Source organism: Chaetodon trifascialis, chromosome 24, assembly GCF_039877785.1.
Source record: "Chaetodon trifascialis isolate fChaTrf1 chromosome 24, fChaTrf1.hap1, whole genome shotgun sequence".
Taxonomy (NCBI): domain Eukaryota; kingdom Metazoa; phylum Chordata; class Actinopteri; order Chaetodontiformes; family Chaetodontidae; genus Chaetodon; species Chaetodon trifascialis.
This window is the reverse complement of record NC_092079.1, coordinates 10,635,152-10,656,726: the sequence shown is the minus strand read 5'-3', so window position 1 is coordinate 10,656,726 and position 21,575 is coordinate 10,635,152. Positions and strand designations below refer to the sequence as shown.

The window sequence follows — 21,575 nt, the reverse complement described above, 5'->3', positions numbered from 1 at the left end:
TTTCAGGAGGGCAAAGGTCAGCGGGGTTGTCAGATAATCAGCAGGATCCCTGCCGACTCTCGGCACTGAGCACGCACACGCAACCTCCCCGTTTGTTTGTATGGGTTAATCATTACAGCAGATGTGAAAGACAAATGTGAGAGCAAATCAGCTGCAGCTCCCTCACTCACAACACGCTCAGACGCTTAAAGTGGATTGCTCTTAATGTTAGTTTTACACTGACATTATCGGGCGAGTTTATTTGCTCGTTCAGTTAAACCAGCGTCTGTTAATCCACCGCTTTGTGTGCGTTTTGTCTGGTTGTATGTGTGTGCGTCTCCACTAGCATTGGTTCCGCCTCTGTGGATTGTAGACTTGGGAGATGTTGAGACAGCTGGAACACGGCAGGGATGTGTGTGGTGTGTGTGTGTGACTCTCAGTGGGCTGAGACAGGAGACAGAATATGTGCAAATGTCTCAGCTTGCAGCGCCTGTTCCCGCCACTTTGTTACTGATTTAATCTTTGCTTTGGCATAATGAGAAAGAATTACCATAAACATCTGTGAAACTAATGAAATACAAGGTATTATAGTTTCTGCATTGACTTGACCTTTGTGTTCATGTGAGGAGTGCCGCTTGGTGCGGTAGCAAACACTCATAGGAGGTGTGTAGGAAGGGCCTTAGTGGTGCACAACAAGTGAGCGTGTTCTTTCCAAAGTCGTCTTATCATGATTAATCGAATGATTATTTGATCTGTAAATCAATGAACTGAAAATGAGTCAAAGACTATATCTTATTAGTAATGTATGTATCTATGTCAGTACTTTTACATTTGATCAATCTACACGGTTACATATGTTCACACAGTACTGACGGGCTGTGTATAAATCCTCTGTTTCAAAAGCATTTCCAGGCACATTTCTAAAAGAAAGATCAGACACTGTAATTACAACAAATAGACTTTTTGGGTGGTGGCGCATCTATTTGAGTGGCTCATCCTAAAAAAATGTATGTATGGAAAACACTTGAGAAAGGTGTGTTCATTTCTGGAAATTGCAGAGAATCTGTCTCACTGTGTGACAGACTGTGCTGATAAACAGTGCAACAGTATAAGAAAATCTCTAAAAAAAAAAAGTGCCACACAAACCTTGCGTGAAGCTAACGTCTGGGTTATGTCATAGCTGGACCGCTTTGTTCGCCTTTTCATACAAAATCTTGAGAATGATTCGCATCCTATTGGACACAGGACAGGAAAACATGGCTTACAGCTTCCGTATGTGAGCCTCGTTGCAGTTATATTCAGAAACAGAACCTTCCAATGTCTGCCACCTCATCTGCCCAGAAATAAACCTTTTAGGGTAGGCCACCCTTGCTCAGGTCTCTATAATAAAGCTTTTATTTTAGCTTTTACAGCTGTGCAGTACACCACTACTCTATAATTCCCACTGGCATGAGCGCAGAGGCTACGATGCATATTCTAAAAAATGGTTCTGTGTCTGCCCATTGCACTGGACTGGTGTGTGTGTGTGGTTGTGTGTGTCTGCATGCATTTCTGGTAAGTGCCAGCTCAACCAGGGGCTTTTCCTCTGTTTGAATCCGGAAAACAAAAATCCTGTTTCCCATTTGTGTGTGCGTTTGTTGTCGATGGAGGCGCCTGTAACAGTTTGTGTGTTCGTGTCGCAGGGGTCCCTTCAGCGTGGTGAGACGCTGCATCAACAGGGACACAGGACAGCAGTTTGCCGTGAAGATCGTCGATGTGGCCAGCTTCACCTCCAGCCCCGGCCTCAGCACAGAAGGTGAGAAATACAGCAGGTTCAGACTGTGACTGCAATGGAATCTAAGTGTTTGTTTTCATGCACTTATGGCACCAGATGGGTGGGGTTAATGAAATCAGGACAAGAGAGGATAGTTGTCAGGGATGCTGTCGATCACAGAGAATGACTCTTTTAAACAGAATGACTTCCATCTTTAAAAAGCTGAATTAACTCGTGAGTCATTGTCTGTGCTCCAGTGCAGACCCACCCACCTTGTTCTCCATGTGGGTTAAAACAAATGTTGGGAATAATCTGCAAATACTCTTTGGCATAGATATCAAACAGCCAGGCACACACACACACACACACACAGTGTATAATGGCATTCTCACACACAAATAAATGAGGCATAATGTCACACATGATGCACCCAGATGAGTAATATGTTGGTACGGCATTTCCATGTGTCCGTGCCTGCGCATGTGCATCTCGGTTAGGTTACGGCAGTGAGTATGCGTGAGATCTTGAAGCATGCCATGTCTCACCATGTGTTTTGTGCTTCGTCATGCTGAGGTCTGTGTGTGTGTGTCTGAGAGAGGGAGAGATAAAGGCGACAAAGTGCGTGTGTGCACGTTGGTGCTAATGTTGGCGTTCACTATGCGCCATCTGTGATGCCCCAGTCAGAGATTAGCCTGATAGCCAATAACAGCAAGACAAGGAAATGACCCAAGGGAGGAGAAACACAGACGCAGAGATTTACAACAGTGTTTCCCCAAACAAAGGCAATGTCCCACTTTATTTGAGATGTGAGTATGTTGTTATTATTATCCAAAGACTAAATTTATTCTCCTGAAACGTTGAATAAACGTTTTTCTTACCTTTGAACTGTAGAATAGTTTGGAATAAAGCTGTTGGTCTCCAGAGTCTCTTCTAGCTTGCTTCACCCCTGCAGTGAGTTGCAGCAAGTATGGCAACATACAGCTCGCCCACAGTATACGTGATGCTCAGAATGCTCCGGGGTGTCTCCATTCTCCAAATCCATGATTCGATTTGGCTTTTGATATTAAGGTCACAATTCGATTTTCAATCTAAACCATTTATTTTCAGCACTGACAGCTGTGCCGTTGTGAGACCATCTTGAAGGTTTAAAGGACTATTAGAAATGAGCATTGTTATGACTTTCATTTACAATTCATTGTCTCTAACTGCTGACTGCTGCATCCATATGCGTATCTGCGTACCGAAATACATTTCTCAATAATTTCGGCCAGTGTTTTAGCATCAATGAAAGATGTTCTCCACAGCAGCAAGCTTTATGACAATAGTTCATTTTCATAACAGCTTTTCAGCTGGCACTAACTGAAATGGCACTGACATTAAGTATCCTAAATATTGAGGATTCACAGGCATCTAAATGGCACCGGAAAGAGTGAAACACAGCGAAAGTTCCACCGAAGGCGAGAGGAAAGTACATTTAGTAGACACCCTCATTTCTGACATTTTAAAAAGTCACAAGAGAAGAAAGAAGCAAGGGGGCACTCAAAGTGTCAAGATAGAGAACTGGAGTGCAGCCAGATTTGGAAAGTGGTTTCCTGAGACCACATACCTTAGCTTATTAAGAAAGACTCTGCGTCAGCATAAATATGAGCGAAAAGGAAAAGGAGACAGAACTGCTACAAGCTGTGTAACAAACATACACAGCTACATCTGTGTGCGAGCGTGTGAGGGAGCTGGACGAGCAAATGACTAACGGTGTCATTAAGAGTTCAGGAGTGTTGGGCAAAAGCAGAATGAGTGAGCGTCTGCATTTGTAGAATTAAATACAGATGAATATAGAGAGCGAACATGTGAGCACCCTCAATCAACACTGAGGCTTTATGGGTATTGAATTTTGGTGAAGAATGTAATAATGCAGTTTGCAGTATTAACTGTGTATTGTAAGTTTAGGTAATGAACATACTGCAAATGTAATGCAACGGTACCCCACACAAACTAACACCAGCGCATGACCAAGCATTTTTGACTCATCGCTGTGCTTCCTATGAGCTGCGGGGAGCGCGTCAGATGCAAACGGAAAGGCATTTCCTCAAAACTAGGTGAAATTATTTCACATTGCATCACAAAACCTTGCATGTAAGAGCTGGTTTGGAAAAGGCCCAGTGAATGGCATTGCTTTCATTCAGACCGTTCCAGGCCTCTCTGGCTCCCTCCCTCCGTCTGAGCGGTTTCCTTGTTTCCGTGCGGACACTGGGCGGCATTGTTCAGTTAAAGAATAGATACTCGATGAGACAGGCTGAGGATGAGTGTAAAGAGGAGAGGAGAGAAATAATGAAAGCAAAGGAACAGTTGAACGGGGGCTCTGTAGTGGGGACACAGCATCATTTCTCTCTGTTGCATAATGATACTGGTCTGTCACGACACAATGAGCACACACACACACACACATACACAAAGATCAGTAGACTCACAGATGGGGAGTGGAGTGTGTAAATGAGGTTTTTATGGAGCGAGGAGCTCAACAACAGCACATTATGTCTGTCAGCCTTCCTCCGCAGGCCGCGACTGTATCTTACAGCTTGTCTCGACAGTCGTCGGTCATTCCGTTCAATATTGCGCATTTCCTTTTCTTTAAAGAGAGAGGACGGGAGCGTTTTCCCATCAGTGTCATCTTCTTTAATGAGGCAGCCAAAAGACAAGGAAGGCCAGTGTGTCACGTCCTAATTGTATTCGCAGTGTGGATCTGGACGTGGCAATAATGAGGGGGAATGATGTTGATGAGTGCGAGCCACATGTGCGTTTGTATGTGCAATTAAAATAGTCGTCACATGTTAAAGCAGCATGCGAAAAAAGTCATCTTGTTTGCTCAGTATCTATAGAGAATGAAATCCCTTGTGTCTGCAAATGAGATGCTCTGGAGCTCCCTCTGGTGGCAAAGCTGAGGTGCGGCAGGTCTGTCGAGGTGTGAAAGGACGAGGGTGGTGTGCCAGGCACGTCCTCTTCGCTTTTCATCTCCTTAACTCGTCACAGAGCAACACAGAATGATTTAGCAAAGCACCGGCCAACCACAAATGAGCATCTCAGCAGCGCCGCTGTCTTTCTTTCTCACCCATAGGCCATCTCATGGTTTCTAAATTATGGATGATTTTTGCGTAATGCATCCTCATCATAGTACTTTCACGTCAAAACACAGATAATAATAAAAATCAAGCTAAAATGTCGATATTACCACCGACATTATGGGTGCATTTATGTCTTTAACACTGTTTTGTCCCACAACATTATCTTCATGAAATCTCTTTGAGCTTTAGAAATTTGTGTTACTTGTGAAATGGTCTAGCAAGCTGATTGGAGAGTCTCAGCTTCACCCAGAACCCCTGTATGCCAAACAGCTACAGGGGATAGCCAGCTCTATTGTAAGAGATGACTCCCACCCTCTTAATGGTGAGTTTCAGCTGCTCCCATCAGGTCGGAGGTTCATGGTACCTGCTTGTAAATCCAGACGCTACAAAAACAGCTTTGTACCAGCAGCCATCAGTGCTATCAATAAGTGAGAGAAACTGCAACATTATTTATGTATGTATGTATGTATGTATTTATTTATTTATTTATTTTATTGTTTCTTATATCTTATTTTTATGGATGGCACACCTTTATCTTCTGTTGATTTTAGCCTAAGCACTGTCGTCACTTTGTCTTGTCTTGTGTTGTTCTGTGTGTTTACAATACGAGGTGACTCACTCACTGTAAACCAAATTTACCCAAGGGTACAATAAATATTCTGAATCTGAATCTGAATTACTGCAGAACTTCCCGCCTTTTCAGGTCATATCTCTGCATATCATGTTTGGGGGAAATGGCACAGAGCCATATCTGTTCCTCAGTGCTGACATTTAAGAGCTTATATGTTTCAAATCAAGTCAGTGGGTTGAAAATGGCAAATATTCCTACAAGGAGAATTCAGAGGTAATCACCGGAAGTACCGATGCCACTAATTTCATAAAGTCCTCGAATGACTCAGTGGAGGACGATCACAGTGAAATGTGCCTATTTGAATGCATGAGCACCGAGAAATTAAAAGGATAAATCATCTTGTTACAGTGTACACTGGATAAATCCTGACTTACAGTGTGCATGTTTCTTTAGCCAGCCAGCGCACGATAAAAAGCACCTCAGAGTTCAACCGTTTTTAAAGAATGATGTTTTGTGAATGGATTAGTATGTTGACTGCATTAAATGTAGTCCAGGTCCGTGTCTCTTTTCAAATCGGGGATTAAGGTCACGGTAATAATAGCACGGCCACATTATGGCCGCACTTTGACATGACAGATATTGTGAATGCTAACAGTAAACAAAACTTCTTGACAGTAGCTGTGAAAAGATGTGAAATGACCTGAATTATAAAGAAAGATTCAGATAAGCCTGTAGCAGAAGTATCATCATGCTGGAATGCTAATTGTCGCATGAGAACAGTATCTCACCATACCCTCTGACTAATTTCTACCTTCCAGATCTGAAGCGAGAGGCCAGCATCTGCCACATGCTGAAGCACCCTCACATCGTGGAGCTGCTGGAGACCTACAGCTCCGATGGCATGCTCTACATGGTCTTTGAATTGTAAGTCTGTGCTGCACGCTCTGCCCACTGCAATGCATTTCACACCATTACAGGATCTGATTTTTTTTATCCTTTACTTGGTCTTACCAGGGCAGGAAACACCTGTCTTATCTTCCACCACAGCTGCTGATCAAACCCACATCCACACATTTTGTTTCACGAGTAAAAAACAATATATGGACGGCATGTGGTTACTTGCTGAAGTAGCTGGAAAGCGGACAAACCTAACAGCCACAGACTAAATTTACCAACAGTTGGCAGATGGTTGCTTCACACTTTATCGCCAACACTATCAGCCTCCTCATTTTAGCAGTTACGGACTTATCTGGTAAAGAAAATAAATGTGACGAGTGAGGGTGTGAGGCTCACTGCCACTGTCATTTTGGTTTACAGCGGTGTAAATCTTAAGATCTATGCCTGTGTAAAATGATAAATGTTAATGGTATATGAGCATATAGTAATAGTGGGATACATATGTTTAAAGTCCTTTATTCATATATAGTGGTGTATGAGGTTGATAGTAATTTATTTCGAATGGAAATGATTGATTGAGTGAATGCCATGTGCTGAAAAAAAAGAGCTTTATATGGCAACAAGCAGCAAAATCAGACTGAATCTTACAAATGTTGTTAGATGGCAGCTCCGCTTAATGGCACAGTCATGATAAGAATAACATGATTTAATCTAAATCATCAGCGTTCAATCTGAAATCCACAGGGGACACTGGAGAACCAGCTCTCTGCTTCTCCCCGCCGCCTTGATTGTAAATAAAATTTCTTAATGAACTTGCTCTGTTAATTTGTTTCCTCTGTGTGGATTTTATGTCGTAAATCTGTGTCCCGTCTCCTTCTGAAAGCTTCTCTTGGGATTGTTCTGGTAGAAAAGTGAAATAATGAAAATGCAGTGCCTCTGTTTTTCTGCCAGTGACAACAGGTCATAAAATTGCTCCCTGACAGACGCAGTTTTCTGCACTCTGTTTTAAACACTATTTTGAGAGCGGCCAGCTCATCTGCTCTTTTGTAAACTGCTATTTGTAACCTCGATCTCTTCTTCTTGTTTCTCTCGTCAGTATGGACGGAGCGGACCTGTGTTTTGAAATCGTGAAGAGAGCCGATGCCGGGTTTGTGTACAGCGAAGCGGTGGCCAGGTAGGAACGCACAGTCTGGGAACTGTGGGAAGAACATTTAAAATATAGACAAAGCTTGAAATACAGAACAATTAGCAAATGCTGTAAGTGATTTCCCCCTTGTCTGTTTCATTTTTGTGTCCCCGCAGCCACTACATGAGGCAGATCTTGGAGGCACTTCGGTACTGCCACGACAACAATGTGATTCATCGTGACGTAAAGGTGAGATTTTTCCCGCCTGTCCCAGACTGAGCCGCTGAAACCAGCAGAGGTGTCATTTAACTGACACCAGTTAACTGAGATGTTCAACCTTTTCATAACAAGCTCAATAGAGTTGCTTTCTACCATCTTTGACGTACGTTTCTTCAACTCTGAGAAGATGGTTATCTGTTGTCTGTGGGGAGATAAAGGTCAAAGGCATTACAGTGTTTAGCAGAAACTCCCCCCATCGACATCCGCTCTTTGTATTAACTTCTAGATGCTGTGTGGCATTCAGCACGTGTGCACCCTCTGTTTTGCAAACCAGTGAATCACACTGGGTTGTGTCGCATGTTAATTGCTAGGCCAGCCCTTTAAGAGCTCTTATAGTCAGATTAGCGTCAACCAGTGATCGTAGCAGGATTAGCCCTGTAACGCAGGCGAGAAAAACCACCAGACCAGATGGAGCAGTCCCAAACCAGGCCGTTGATCCACACACCAGCCATTTGACCAAACACTCCCCAGAGGGATCAACACAGCCTTGTTTTCAGTGTTGAACTAATAGCCGTGTGTGCTGGTGGGTCAAGCCTGGGTAGTTGCGCATTGCTGCTGGTGCTTGTTTGAACTCACAGACATTTGGCTTTTAACACACACTGTTGAGAAAGAATTGAGTAGGTTTCTTTAGGTCTGTGTTTTTGTCTATGTGTCAGTTTTCTTCCAAATAGAAGAGATCATATCAGTCCCCCATTTTTTTCTTCTTTTTTTTTTTTTTTTTCAACAAAAGAAGGCAAAATGTAACAGATACACTCAACCCATGATTGGTAATATGCACTTTTACATCTTTCAGAAACACTGTAGCACTCTTTCTGGGGGGGAAATGATGTGTATTCTTAGAAAAGCTGCAGTCACAGTCATCACTGGAGTGACATTACTGTCTTGTCTGTCGCTCACTCAGGCATTAAACGAGAATTGAAACAATGATCCCCACTAAACACAGATTATCAGAAGCTAATACAGTGAATATAATTGAGTAGCTAAAAAAAACATATTTATACAACACAAATTTTTTACACATTTTACAAGTTTACATTTTTTTTTTCAAACCTAAGAAAGGAGTAGGTCTAGAAATGCTTTGCTCAGTTTTACAGAGAACTCTCCACCAGCGTTCGAGCTTACATTATTTGTGATCACTGTTGGCCAGTAGGTGGGAGCACAGTCAATCCTGACCGATGGAGGGTGGAGTTGATGGCACAGATACTTGTTCTGGGGGTGACCGAGGGGGTGTTTGTTAAAACCATCGGCACAGACGGTCGTCTGAACTCTGTGGTGGAGCTGTTAGATGTTCCATCAGCGAGGAAGAGAAGCCGGTTGCCGAGTCGGCGCCCGAGCGATCGGATGGCGGTTTTGCGTACAGAGCCAGATAAGAGAAAGTACATGACGGGATCCAAACAGCTATTGAAAGCCGAAAATAACAGCATCACCTCATTAATACGGTCCACCAGTCGCAAGTCGTCACAAGATATGGTTCCACTGAGCTGGGAGAGGATGTAGAAGGGGCGGAAGGCGTGGTAGGGCCCGAAGCAGAGGGTGAACAGGAAGAGGACAAAGAAAGATTTCTTGGCGGTCCGTTCGTATCTCTGTGCGTTGGGAAGGTCTGGCTTGTCCCGCGACACCCTCAGCAACTGCGAAGCGATCTTCGCGTAGGAGACCACCAGCATGAAGAAGATGAGCCAGAACAGAACCACCAGAACGGCGTTGAAGTAGGCTTTCCCCTTGGCTTTGCTGCTACGCAGCTTGTACTGGAAGCACTTGTCACTATCCTCTCTGTCCTCTGCCGTGGCAATCATGGGCACCAGCGCCACCAGCGACAGACCCCACAGAGCTCCGCACGCCACCCAACTCCATGGCCAACCACGCCCGCACAGCGTCAAGCTCATACCTCTCCGCGCTTTGCCTTTCCCCTTTAACCTCAAGTATCTGTCCAAGCTGATGAACCCCAGCAGTGTGATACTGATGTACATGTTCATGTAAAACAGATTGCCCACCGTCTTGCAGGCCACAGGTCCCAGCACCCACTTGTTTCCATTAACGTGGTAGAAAATCCTGAAGGGCAGACACGCCAGGAGGACCAGGTCAGCCACAGCGCAGTTAATGAGAAAGACCCGCACAGAGTTGCGGCTGGAATGCAGGAAAACGAAGACCCACAGGGCAAAGAGGTTACCCACGAGTCCAAAGATGAAGAACAGGGAGTACAGGACCGCCAGCGGCAGACGGAGGGCCGCGTCATCAAATGAACACATGCTTTGGTTCGGAGAGAGAGAGGTGGAGTTGGAGTAAGGAGAGGAGAGAGGTGTAAAAGAGGAGGAGGATGACATTGAAACGGGGAGGGGTGATGTAGAGATAGGAAGAGAGGAGTTGGACGATGCAGAGGCAGATAGAGTGAAGGGGAAGGAAGAGGTGGTGGAGATGGTGGTCATAGCCTCTGAAGGTTGTTAACCATTCAGCTGTGGGAAAGATAGGGGAAAAAATTCAATCAGTACATTGTTTCTCAGAACAAATAGTCAAACAAAGACACCTGCTAGAATGTCAGCATAGTCACTGTGAAAGTGCATTTACATATTGTCTGAGTAATGCATAGACAGGTGAGTAATATGTGGGTTGTAGCTTTAAAGGTCACACCTGTAAAACAGAGTGTGAAATGAAAATGACTGTAAATCAAATTTCCCTCTGAACAACAGACGTGTTTGTGGAGCTCACTGATTTATTTTTGTTTCCGGTGGGAGCTGGAGTCTCATGCCTATTTAACACATCAATTCCAGTCCCGCCATATTACAGTGGAGCCAGGAAGCGCGAGTGCAGCGCACGCTCACACGAGTCTGACCGCTACTCACAGATGTTTGGATTAAAAGCAGAACACTCACCACCAGTTTTCCTTGTGTAAGAGATCGGGCACAGCTGTAGTTTAAACGTGTGGGAATGTGCAGAGAGGCGTGAGAGCGCTGCAGTCGGCTGTGTTGTTTTCCTCCATCAAACTGCGGAGTTACATGTGTGATACCACATTATCCAACTCCAGTCCTTGAACACTTGTTCCTTTGCTGTCGTCACCTTTGTCTTGAGCCTCTGAATGAGTCATAAATCCCGTGGACTCCTTTTCTCACATCCTTTTGAGAGCACCTGCTCCTGCCGTCCTCCACAGCTCTGTGCTCTCAGCTCGCCTTCAGTCTCTTTCCGTCTTTGTCCTCTCTCTCTTTATCTTTCGTCCCCTCTCCGCTCACGGACACAACCGTGTCGTCTGCTGGTCTTCTCGCCTCTGCCTCTCGTTTTCACTCACTCACTCACTCACTCACTCTCCCTCCCTCCCTCCCTCCCTCCCTCCCTCCCTCCCTCCCTCCCTCTCTCTCACTGTATCTCTGCAATCTCGCACCGCCTCAGTCCACATCCTCCACACCTCTTCAGTCCCCCGATATGAGAAGTACAAAAATGTGAAGACAGGAAGTGAGCCCTCCACCGCTGCTCACACTCACCCTGTGGCTGAGCTTAATCTGTCACACAGCTCCAGCCTGCACTGTCCTGTTCAGTAAAATTACTTCAGTTTGCAAGAATACTACATTTAAACAATTAATTCCTGGAAGTAAGGTGGGGTGTTTTAATATTGCAGATCAGTGACATTGATCCCGCGTGGAGAGCATATGATATATTGAGAATCGATCGCAGTCCGGGAAGCTTGTTTTTCAGCCCGCCCAGTGGTCCTTCTCTAATTCAGGTCTTTTCCTGAGAGACGCTTTGTGTTTTAAACTGCATGTCTGAAGTTTTGCATGCAAAACACTGCGTCTCCTTTTCTGTAGTGCAGTAAGCTCAGTCTGAGCTGTGTGCTGGAGCTTTTTCATTTTGGCGAGTCGTTGAAGGGTTTGGAAATGAGCTGACACTAAATAAACTTCCACAGTAATATCAAGGAAGTCATTTTGTAAGGCCGCTGGAGAACGTTAATCACACTCTTCTCTCTGAATATCCTCCTCTTTTGCAAACCACCTGTTTTTTTTTTAGCAGCGTCTCGTGCCACCCTGAATAATGGCTTTACTTACTGCAGAGCACTGAAAATATTTTAGCACCTGCCTCTGCCTGCGGTATTAATTGCACACAAATAGGGTTAAATGTGAATACACCTTCTTATCTAAGAGCAAATATGTATTTAAACAGAAAAGCAATGTCAGGGACATATATTATCATCCATCCCTATATTATAGGGACATATACTTCAGGACATACAATAGACTGCAGGCTACATATCTGCTGCTTGTCCTCCAACATTTGTCTTGCTTCCCCTCTGTGAGTAATTCTTTGGTGTTTGTTTACATTTCTCTTGCGGCAAGGTTGCGACCTACTTCGTCTTTCCTAGCATGGTGGTGGTTTTTTTAATATTGAGTTTTACAGCACTGCCACTAATGCAATTTGCAGAACCAGAGCAATTGTAATGTGTGTGGTAATGAAAACCTAATTCCTCAGTGTGCTCCAGTTCTCTCTGAAAGCCCTATCTGTGTGATCAGAAAAATGTCATGCATCTCACACAGCGAGCTATTCCATATATACTTGTTTCCTGTTTCTATCAGCATCATCAGAAAATTGTGGTTAAAGTTCTGCGAGGTGTCATTGTGAAACCAAGGTTCACCAGCAATTGAACATGTAGGATTTTGCACTTTTGCACTGCAAGACCAAAGCAATGCTCGCCACATTTACAGCAGATTGCAAAGAAATGGTTTCCCTGTCGGTAAAAAGTTAAGTCATTGTCATATTTGCTGGTAGATGTTGTGTAGTGCCTCATACAGTTGAATGAACAAATGCAATGTAAGCTTTACTAGAACGGCCCCCCATTTAAACCTTGAAATGTATGGATGAGATATCTTCGTCACTGACCGTTTGACCCTTCTCTGTTCTTCCTCTGTAGCCTCACTGTGTGCTGTTGGCCTCAAAGGAGAATTCTGCTCCAGTCAAGCTGGGAGGTTTTGGAGTGGCAATCCAGCTGGGAGAGTCTGGTTTAGTCGCCGGAGGTACGGCCCAGAGGCTTTTTTTCCACGCATGCCTTTCCACTATACACACACATACACTGAAAGAATGAGACATTTAGTCAAAGGATGGAAATGCCGTTGAACTTTTGATCATCGATAATGATATGAAATGACCATGGTACAAAAAACAGATACTTGGGCTGAGTAAGAAATGTTCAGGGAAAAATTGAGACCACAGTAAAAAGATGAGCAGTATTTTAGACATGAGTGCCACTAAGTATGTGAGTGGGTTTCCTCGAACAGTGTGTTACCACAGTCCACAGATTCTTTGAATTAGAAAATGGATACGCGGAACGCTTCTGTAGCCAAATAGCGCACGCTGCACGGCACACACCACAACTGCTGTGGGTTTGATTGTAGCTGGCCAATGTGTTGCATATCATACCACCATCTCTGTCTCACCGTTTTCTGACTGCCTGTTCATCTGTCACTGTCAAATAGGGGCAAAAATAGGCCCAAATAGAACATTTGTGTGTAATTGTAAATGAGATAGGGGTGGGTGTGGCGTGTTGGCCCCTGGGTGTCCAGGGTCTGTGCCGCCTTTCTCCCTGTGGATGGTGGAGATCTAGCAGCACAAACAGAATCAGATGGATTTTCGACCTAAAAATAAGAAGCTTTCCACGATGATTTCTATTTTCCAAATATCACATTTGATATTTGCATCCCAAAATGTCATTTAATGAAGGAAAGATACAAAGAAAATTCCAATTCAAACCAGTTGCTGTTTCAGCTTGTCATATACAAGCATTTGATGCTTTTCTCTGTTTCATGACAGCGTAACTTGAATATCTTTCCACCGTTATCTGGCATTTTGTAGACTAAACTATTGATGCACAAATCCCAAAAATGTTTAGTTACAGCCGTAGATTTATGCACAGCTTGTGTATTGTCATATTATTATACCCTTGTAAACACCAGTGCTTCTATTTGTCATGAGCGCTTCATACTCGTAGTAGCTGATCACTCTTAAAATCACCTCTCCTCCTCCTCCTCCTCCACCTGCTCACCTCAGGTCGAGTCGGCACCCCCCACTTCATGGCCCCAGAGGTCGTCAAGAGGGAGCCGTACGGCAAACCTGTGGACGTGTGGGGATGCGGCGTCATCCTCTTCATCCTCCTGTCGGGCTGCCTTCCCTTCTATGGCACCAAGGAGCGCTTGTTTGAGGCCATCATTAAGGGCAAATACAAGGTAGGAGTCGATCTACCAGAGACGGTACGTGTCTGCTAGTGTACATGCCGAATGCGGTGATTGCTGAACATTATTTCAGAGGGACCAAAGCAACGTCTCATTAATGTATTGTAACCTGTTTAAATGTAGGAGTTGTTTTGTAAAGGTAACAGGCAAGACAGAATGACGCCGGTCAGCTGTGGCATCAGTAATGGATCAGCGTTGCCAAAGTTGTCGTGTCGCATTATGTCTTTTCTGCTTGTCTTTGTTCCTCTTGCCAAGCTGGCTTAATGTGATACAGCCCTTATTAATTGGAACCTGTTTTGACCTATTGTTTTTTCAACGAAAGATCCTGAGATAAAGGCCTGCAAAATGTTCTGTTTTCAACTGAGAGTCTGAATTTCCTGCTCGATGCACTAATCTATGGCAGATGCAATCAGGGCAGGCAGCTTGATGGATGACACCATCAAGCTGCTGCTGCTGCTGCTGCTGCTGCTGCTGCTGCTGCTGCTGCTGCTGCTGCTGCTGCTGCTGCTGCTGCTGCTGCTAAAAAGAGGCTGCAGCTAAATTTCCATATTTCATTTAGCAAAATAAAAAATGAGCTCTCCCAACACTGCAAATGTGTTTTCCAGTGACATCAGAGACAGTGATGTTTGAAACAACAATTTCTAAACATGCAGAATTCAAAAAAAGGATCTTGGCTGCCACTGCTCTACATCTTCTGAAAGCATCTGTTTGCTCTCCTGCGTGTGTGCGTGTGTGTGCGTGCGCGTGTGCACGTGTGTGTGTGTGTGTGTGTGTGTGTGTGTGTGTGTGTGTGTGTGTGTGTGTGTGCACGTGTACGTGCGGGTGCACTTGTCCAGATGAACCCGCGCCAGTGGGCCCACATCTCAGAGAGCGCCAAGGACCTGGTCAGACGCATGCTGATGCTGGACCCTGCTGAGAGAATCACTGTCTACGAGGCCCTTAACCACCCCTGGCTGAAGGCAAGATCACTGTCTCGCAGTCACTCATACACACATGCCAACTTAGTTATTTACTATTGCTCATTTTTGCCGGAGTCTTCTATTTACACACAACTGCTTAAGCAGGTTATTGTGATAGAACTTCCACGGAAGCGATCTTTGTAATATTGAGGGCAAAATATTGTATGAGATGTGTACATTTGGCGGTTTAATGTAATGAGCTTCAGTAACTAAAGTCACCTCGTAACCACAGGCTTTAGTGATGCTGACTCAAGAACACTTCCTTCTGCTTTGAACCACAGTGCTGCTTTCACATCCGTTTTTGTGACTGGCCTAATGTGTGTGTGTGCGTGTGCACAAATGCGAGGCTGCACTTAGGTCTTCGCCGTTGAGTTTATAGTTTCCACTTGTGCTCATCTGTGTGTTTTGGTGTGTGTGCAGGAGAGGGACAGGTACGCTTACAAGATCCACCTGCCCGAAACAGTAGAGCAGCTGAGGAAGTTCAACGCCAGGAGGAAGCTGAAGGTCAGCTTCACGTTGATGCTCAAGTCAAAAATGCGATGCACTGCGATTAGTGGAGGAAGTGTCACATCCTCTACAGCGCGCAGCTGCTTCTCTTGAGTTCTTGTCAAATGTTTTCTAATGTTGTCAACAGGCCTGTCCTCTCAAGGCCTCATATACAGGACAAATCACCCAACACGCAGCTCCATTGGGGCTTTCTCTAATAGCTACATTCTCCATATTCTGTATCCCAGGGTGCAGTGCTGGCTGCTGTTTCCAGCCACAAGTTTAATTCATACTACGGCGACCCCCCAGAGGAGCTTCATGACTTCTCAGATGATCCCACCTCCTCAGGTAACTCACAAAACAGGGCACAATCCTGGTTTGGTTCTTTCAAATGTCTTTAGAGCACAGAGATGAAGTTAATAATAGTGAAAAGTTAATGAATAGTGGCCACAGGCAGGATTCATGTAAAACGCAGCTAATTGTTATAAAACGAAGGACACAAAAATGCTGTAATGTAGAATCCAACAGTGTTACGGTGCAGTGACGCGGTAGTTCACGTCCAAACCGATACCCGCTGAAAGATGTAGTTCTCTGTGTTTCTGGAAAGGTGAAAGGTGAAACCTAGCAATACGCTCACTTTCTTGCCCAGTTACTATTCTCGTGGTTTCTATTTGAGGGTCTTAATGTGATCTCCAGCTGTCTGTGTAGAACTTCCTCTGTGTGGATGAAGACAGATGTTGCTCAACAGCCTCACTTCCCCGTCTGTGCCAACCACTTTCACTTCCTCCGATAAGCACAGCGTCAACTCCATCAGTCGATAATTAAGGGCATACCGACGCAATGCGTCCGCGTTATCAACTGTAGAAAATGAGCAGTGTTTAACATTGGGGCCTAATAAACAGCGTCCCGAGCTCAAGTCCTCACATTGTCTGCTCGGGTTTAAACGTAGCCACCGCAGCCACGTCCATCTTTTCTGCTGAGTGCGGCAGTCTGCTGCAGGCGGGCTTCCTGGTGACCGAAGGTCTACAATGGCAAAAATAAACCAGCCACGTCGGCGGTCATAGTCTTGTGCCGTGTAGTAGACGCTTGCAGCATCTTGGCACAGTTTTTACCGGCTTGGCTGCTTTTGCTGATTTTCTGTCTGGGTTGCTCCTCTTTCCTCTTATTTCTCCTCTGCCTCCTTTTATTTCCTACCTGCCCTCACGCTTCCTCCTACAGCCGGCTCTCTGACTCTTTGTTTGATGATTTTGTCCCCCTCATTGTGAGGTGTAAAAAATGACCTTAACGCTGCTGTAAACCTCCTCTAATCTCAGCCTCTCTTTCTTTGGTGTTGTTTTTCTTCTGCTGTGCCGTCTGTAGGACTGCTAGCCGCCGAAAGTACGTATCCCCCACCCCATCTGTAGAATCCCAAACCCATTTGCTTTGATGAGTGTGCTTTTCTTCCAAATGCTTCCTCTTGACCTGTCTACACGATGTTCTGTTTTACATGCATCTTTATTATTGCAGTCACAGGAAGCTCCGCGAACACGTCACCAAATCCAATGACCGAACACCAAATATAGCATCGTTAGCTCGTGAGATGAACCAAACCTAAACCAAAGGTCCTGAGTAATGATGGATTTTTCTGTCACAGTCAGATGTTTGCTAACACTTTTTTTTAGTAGCACACAAAGCATACTGTCTGTCACAGAAGGGTGACCACATGTTATATTTTTGAAGCTTTTCGCGACGAACAAATTATCGATCACGGCTGCAAATCAACGAGGGAATTAGTTTGAAATGAGCATCCACACTCAAAGCAGTACGATGCATGTAAACAGACCTCTGACAAAGTTTTCCCAAAGTTGTTCCCAGCTTAAATAGCATGTTTTCTCCTGTGCCATATCTCTTTCATGCCTCACAGTAATAGTGGAATCAAAGTGTCCTTTGTTGTTTTGTCCCTGGCCATTCTCAGCCCAGAATTACACATGTTTGAAATTAGGATCATTTTCTCCATATCCATCCTTCATCTGTTCACGGAGGGCTTCTTTCTGTGGGTTTCCTATGAACAGAAGTCTTAGCGTTGTCCTGTTCCAAACCCTTTTAATCACGGGAGTGTGCAGGAATCCAAAGTTTCAAGGGTGGAGTAATGCATCGTCTCCAAACGTGATGGATTTCTGAAATCATTTGCAAGAGCCTCGTAGTGTCACCTCAGCTACCACGACTTAATCCTCCGGTCATTGGTCGATCAGCTCGTGGGTTCAGATGCACGAGATAGTCGAGGCTTGCCTCTGGATGATTTCGAAACTAGACTTCCTGTCAGGAGAGGAAAATGTATAGCAACCACACCACACTCTGTCATGAAAACATGCCACTTTTTTTTTCTCCCTTCTATGCAGGCGACACTTATTTTTTTTAAGACTTTGAATTTGGTACATGACTGCTTCCAGTGAATGTTTCACTTGTGGAAAGGCTGCACTTTTTAATCAGGCAGCCTTTTTTTTGTAGACATATCAGATTCAAAGTCTGTCTTGTCATTTTCCTATGCATATTTTTGCATATATTTTTTTTTTAATCTAGTATCTTTCTATTGAGCATTTTTTCCTGGGTGTATTCTAACCCATCATGAACACTGTGACGCTCTGAAGTGTCTTTTTCCTGATGTTGTATTGATGCCATGTACCGCTGTTTCTCTGGTTTTGCTGCATGTGTGGGCGATGCAGCAGGTACTTGGGGTTAAATAGTTCTGAGTGTTTGTGTGTGTTTTCTGTGTTCTTGGTTGTGACTTCTGTTGTTTGTCTTCTTTTGGTGTCATTTTTGGCATTTGTCATTTATTTTTTGCCTGTTTGTAGATGTGTAAGAGGTGGTGTGTCTGTGGATCAGCGTGTCACATTCGGTGTTTGCATTTTGTGTGGTGTGGAATGTCTGCAGGGACTGCTCGGTGTACTCGTGATCGTATGTGTGTGCTGGCGACGCATTATCTTTGTGTGTTTAATACGTGCGCGTGCGTGTCCAGGGGCAGTATCACAGGTTTTGGACAGTCTAGAGGAGATTCACGCATTGACAGACTGCAGCGAGAAAGACATGGACTTCCTCCACAGCGTCTTCCAGGATCAGCACCTCCACACCCTGTTAGATGTGAGTAAACGCCAATGTCAGAATGTCCTCCTCTGTAATTCCCAAAATCCCCAGCAGGTGTCATTCCAAGTCAGGAGTCAGCCACATACAGTATATGTCCCCCACACACCATTGTTTGGGTTCGTCATCCTCAATCGAGGTGAAATTGGGAAACGATGCCATCGCTAATTCTCCGTGAATGTGTTTGGTTTCAGCTCTATGATAAAATCAACACCAGGTCGTCCCCTCAGATCAGGAATCCTCCCAGCGATGGAGTGCAGAGAGCCAAAGAGGTGAGGAAGCCAGCGCTCACCTTCACTCAATTAAAGGACAGTTTAAGATGTGAACAGATATTCACAAAGCGGAAACCACTAATGTGATATTTAATAATGTGACACTGTTCATTTTTCCAGTGGTTTAGTCCTAAACAATGAGCAGCGTTTACTGAGGTTCTCCTCATCTTTGCTTTCGTCCACCAGGTCCTGGAAACCATCTCATGTTATCCAGAGAACATGGAGGCCAAGGAGCTGAGGAGGATCCTCACACAGCCACACTTCATGGTGAGAGAAACACACAGCCACGTGCACATGCAGATTCTTTGGTCCAGGCATGAGAGTTTAGCAGGTGATGTGTCAGGGTCAGGGTTTCTCTTGACGATCCACACTTGACAGTCCCCGGGACACAAAGCAGCTTAGCACCTGAGGCCGTGCAGCCCTCGGGCTGAGACGGGTGCTTTAGAGCAGTTGTAGAGCTGAGGAGCAACAGCGCTGAGGGGCTTCAGCCTGTCTTCAGTTATTTTATCAGCAACTGTCAATAGCACCACCTTTGTCAGACATTTTCAGTGGGAGAAACAGCCCAGAGCTGCAGAGAATAATTTGGGCCATCATCAACAGACAGGGAAAGCGAGCAGGTGTCAGATTTCACGTCAAGGTACGACATGCTCGGAGTCTGTAACGACCTCAGCTGCATGTGAGTAGCTTGTTTTGAGTGAAGTAGTTATTTTGTGCTCTTTTGATTTCTCAGTACTTTCAAAAGGTAGGACGATAGAAGTTAGAATTTGAGAAGTCTGAGGCGTCTTATTGTGCCAACCGGGGCTGTGACAGTTACCGGAGCAGTCACGCCTTAGGTTGGGTTCAATCCAATTAGACCGTCTTGCTCCCTGACCTGACTGGCTGGGTGTGTCATGCTGTGTTGTTGCTCTCATGGGTGTGAAGGGCTTTTGCACAGTAGCACAGGGGCTTCATTGATGAAGCAATGCAGGAGATGTGCTTTGTTTTCAGTAGTCATTAAAATGGCATGCAGTGCTGTGGTTGGTATTCAGTGTCTTAAAATCCATTGTGGATGCCTTTGTTGAACGTGTTTTTTGTTCATGTTCTGTTTTTATTGAAGTTATTCTCCTGAGTGGTTCACTGGAAGCCTTTAGTGGCAGCTGTTTCAAGTGTTGATGACTGTCAGGCACCATCAGCAAACACATAGCAGCTATGATGTGCAGATGTGTTCACTTGACAAATGAAGCAGTAGATGTGTTTGGTAAAACACACTGTGTCAGTGACATGATTAGCAGCCAAAGAGGATTAGGGTAAGCCACACTTTTTCTAACATCAGAGCCACGAGCTCACATACACCCAGCGACGCCGCGTGTACAGCTACACAGGTTTGAGTTGTAAGAGTTTGTTTTATTTATTAGCTATTCACAGAGGAGCAGTGTCTTCTCCAGTTTTTCAAGGGCAATTAGGGATTCCAGTCACAAGTTTGACTTCTTTTACCGACCAACAGCAATTGTTTACTGTGCTTATCGCTGCCAAAAAGCGTCGTCCTGCGGCACGGCATTGACCCCGGTAGCATCAAGGGGCTTCATTTCCACTGGAGGCAGGGGCTGCAGGTAGACTGTGCAGCCACACCCACCGCTTAACATTGGTGTCCCCTCCAGGCTCTGCTGCAGACCCACGACGTGGTGGCCCACGAGGTGTACAGCGACGAGGCGCTGAGGGTGACTCCGCCGCCCACTTCGCCGTACCTGAACGGAGACTCCCCAGACAGCGCCAACGGAGACATGGACCTGGAGAACGTCACCAGGGTTCGCCTGGTCCAGTTTCAGAAGAACACGGATGAGCCGATGGTGCGTAAGGAGAAAGAGGAATGCACGTGTTGCAGAGGGTTGTACTAAATTTCACAGTGCAGACGGGGAATGGGGTGAGATGCCAGCCAGACTAAAGCATAGGTGGAGACAGGGGGTTTAGGAAGACAAATCAGCTGGGGTCACAACGGAGTCACAGAAGCTGTGTCTGTCTGTTCTAGGGCATCACTCTGAAAATGAATGACCTCAACCACTGCATCGTGGCCCGAATCATGCACGGTGGAATGATTCATCGACAAGGTACGCCTCCATGTCTAAAAACTGTCACGTCACACATGAAATGTAATGTCCTCATGTCAGCTGTGTTCTGTTTCCTGGGAGCCATATAGTTTTCGTCTGGGGTTTTGGCGAGTGCTGATGTTTGAACCCCGGAGAGCCTCATTTATAGCCTCTGTCATTTCATTGTTCTTCCGTTTCAGGGACTCTGCACGTGGGAGACGAGATTCGAGAGATCAACGGCATCAGCGTGGCCAATCAGACGGTAGAGCAGCTCCAAAAGATGCTGGTAAGTCACACGGATCAGATGTTGTCCTTCGCAAACTTTCAAGATGATTTATGCACCTTAAATTGACAGTTTATGTTTCTGTTAGCAGCTGTGGTGCGGGGCTTTAATATGTTTTTTTTTTTTTTTTTTTTTAAGATGTTGCTCATTGTCATACTTATTATCTTCATGAAAAGGTGCTGTAACGTATGTCTTTTCCTTTTCCACACAGAGGGAGATGAGAGGGAGCATCACCTTCAAGATAGTACCCAGTTACAGGTCCCAGTCCATGTCCTGTGAGGTAGGGAATCCAGAACTCACCTACGTATACATTGGTGTTTATTGTACAGGGGGGTCAAATGGGTCATTTAGTCTTGTGTTTTGCAGAAAGAGTCACCCGACTTGTCGCGACAGTCTCCTGCAAACGGTCACGCCAGCGTCACGAGCTCCATCCTGGTACGTTTCTGCCTCTGCTCTTCATTGTGACAC

At 45.1% G+C, this 21,575-nt stretch overlaps 2 protein-coding genes across 4 annotated transcripts in view; one reads left to right on the top strand and one right to left on the bottom strand.

Moving 5' to 3' along the window:
* Positions 1-21,575, top strand: part of LOC139328001 (peripheral plasma membrane protein CASK-like) — a 37,656-nt gene that overhangs the window by 8,338 nt on the left and 7,743 nt on the right. For 2 of the 3 annotated variants that reach the window (XM_070958108.1, XM_070958106.1), the window contains exons 2-19: positions 1,662-1,774; positions 6,241-6,346; positions 7,416-7,493; positions 7,622-7,694; positions 12,613-12,715; positions 13,746-13,921; positions 14,764-14,886; positions 15,307-15,390; positions 15,621-15,720; positions 16,732-16,749; positions 18,368-18,489; positions 18,684-18,761; positions 18,948-19,028; positions 20,399-20,587; positions 20,767-20,845; positions 21,025-21,110; positions 21,319-21,387; positions 21,474-21,542. In XM_070958108.1, the coding sequence (XP_070814209.1) occupies positions 1,662-1,774; positions 6,241-6,346; positions 7,416-7,493; positions 7,622-7,694; positions 12,613-12,715; positions 13,746-13,921; positions 14,764-14,886; positions 15,307-15,390; positions 15,621-15,720; positions 16,732-16,749; positions 18,368-18,489; positions 18,684-18,761; positions 18,948-19,028; positions 20,399-20,587; positions 20,767-20,845; positions 21,025-21,110; positions 21,319-21,387; positions 21,474-21,542 (1,747 nt within the window). The remainder of the gene's footprint in view (positions 1-1,661; positions 1,775-6,240; positions 6,347-7,415; positions 7,494-7,621; positions 7,695-12,612; positions 12,716-13,745; positions 13,922-14,763; positions 14,887-15,306; positions 15,391-15,620; positions 15,721-16,731; positions 16,750-18,367; positions 18,490-18,683; positions 18,762-18,947; positions 19,029-20,398; positions 20,588-20,766; positions 20,846-21,024; positions 21,111-21,318; positions 21,388-21,473; positions 21,543-21,575) is intronic. The other variant, XM_070958107.1, reaches the window with a different exon arrangement.
* On the bottom strand, positions 8,446-10,987 carry LOC139328002 (probable G-protein coupled receptor 34). The gene is made up of 2 exons (XM_070958109.1): positions 10,592-10,987; positions 8,446-10,174 (listed from the first exon to the last, which is right to left on the bottom strand). Exon 2 carries the CDS (start codon positions 10,145-10,147, stop codon positions 8,858-8,860), a length of 1,290 nt encoding a protein of 429 aa, XP_070814210.1. The 5' UTR covers positions 10,148-10,174; positions 10,592-10,987; the 3' UTR covers positions 8,446-8,857.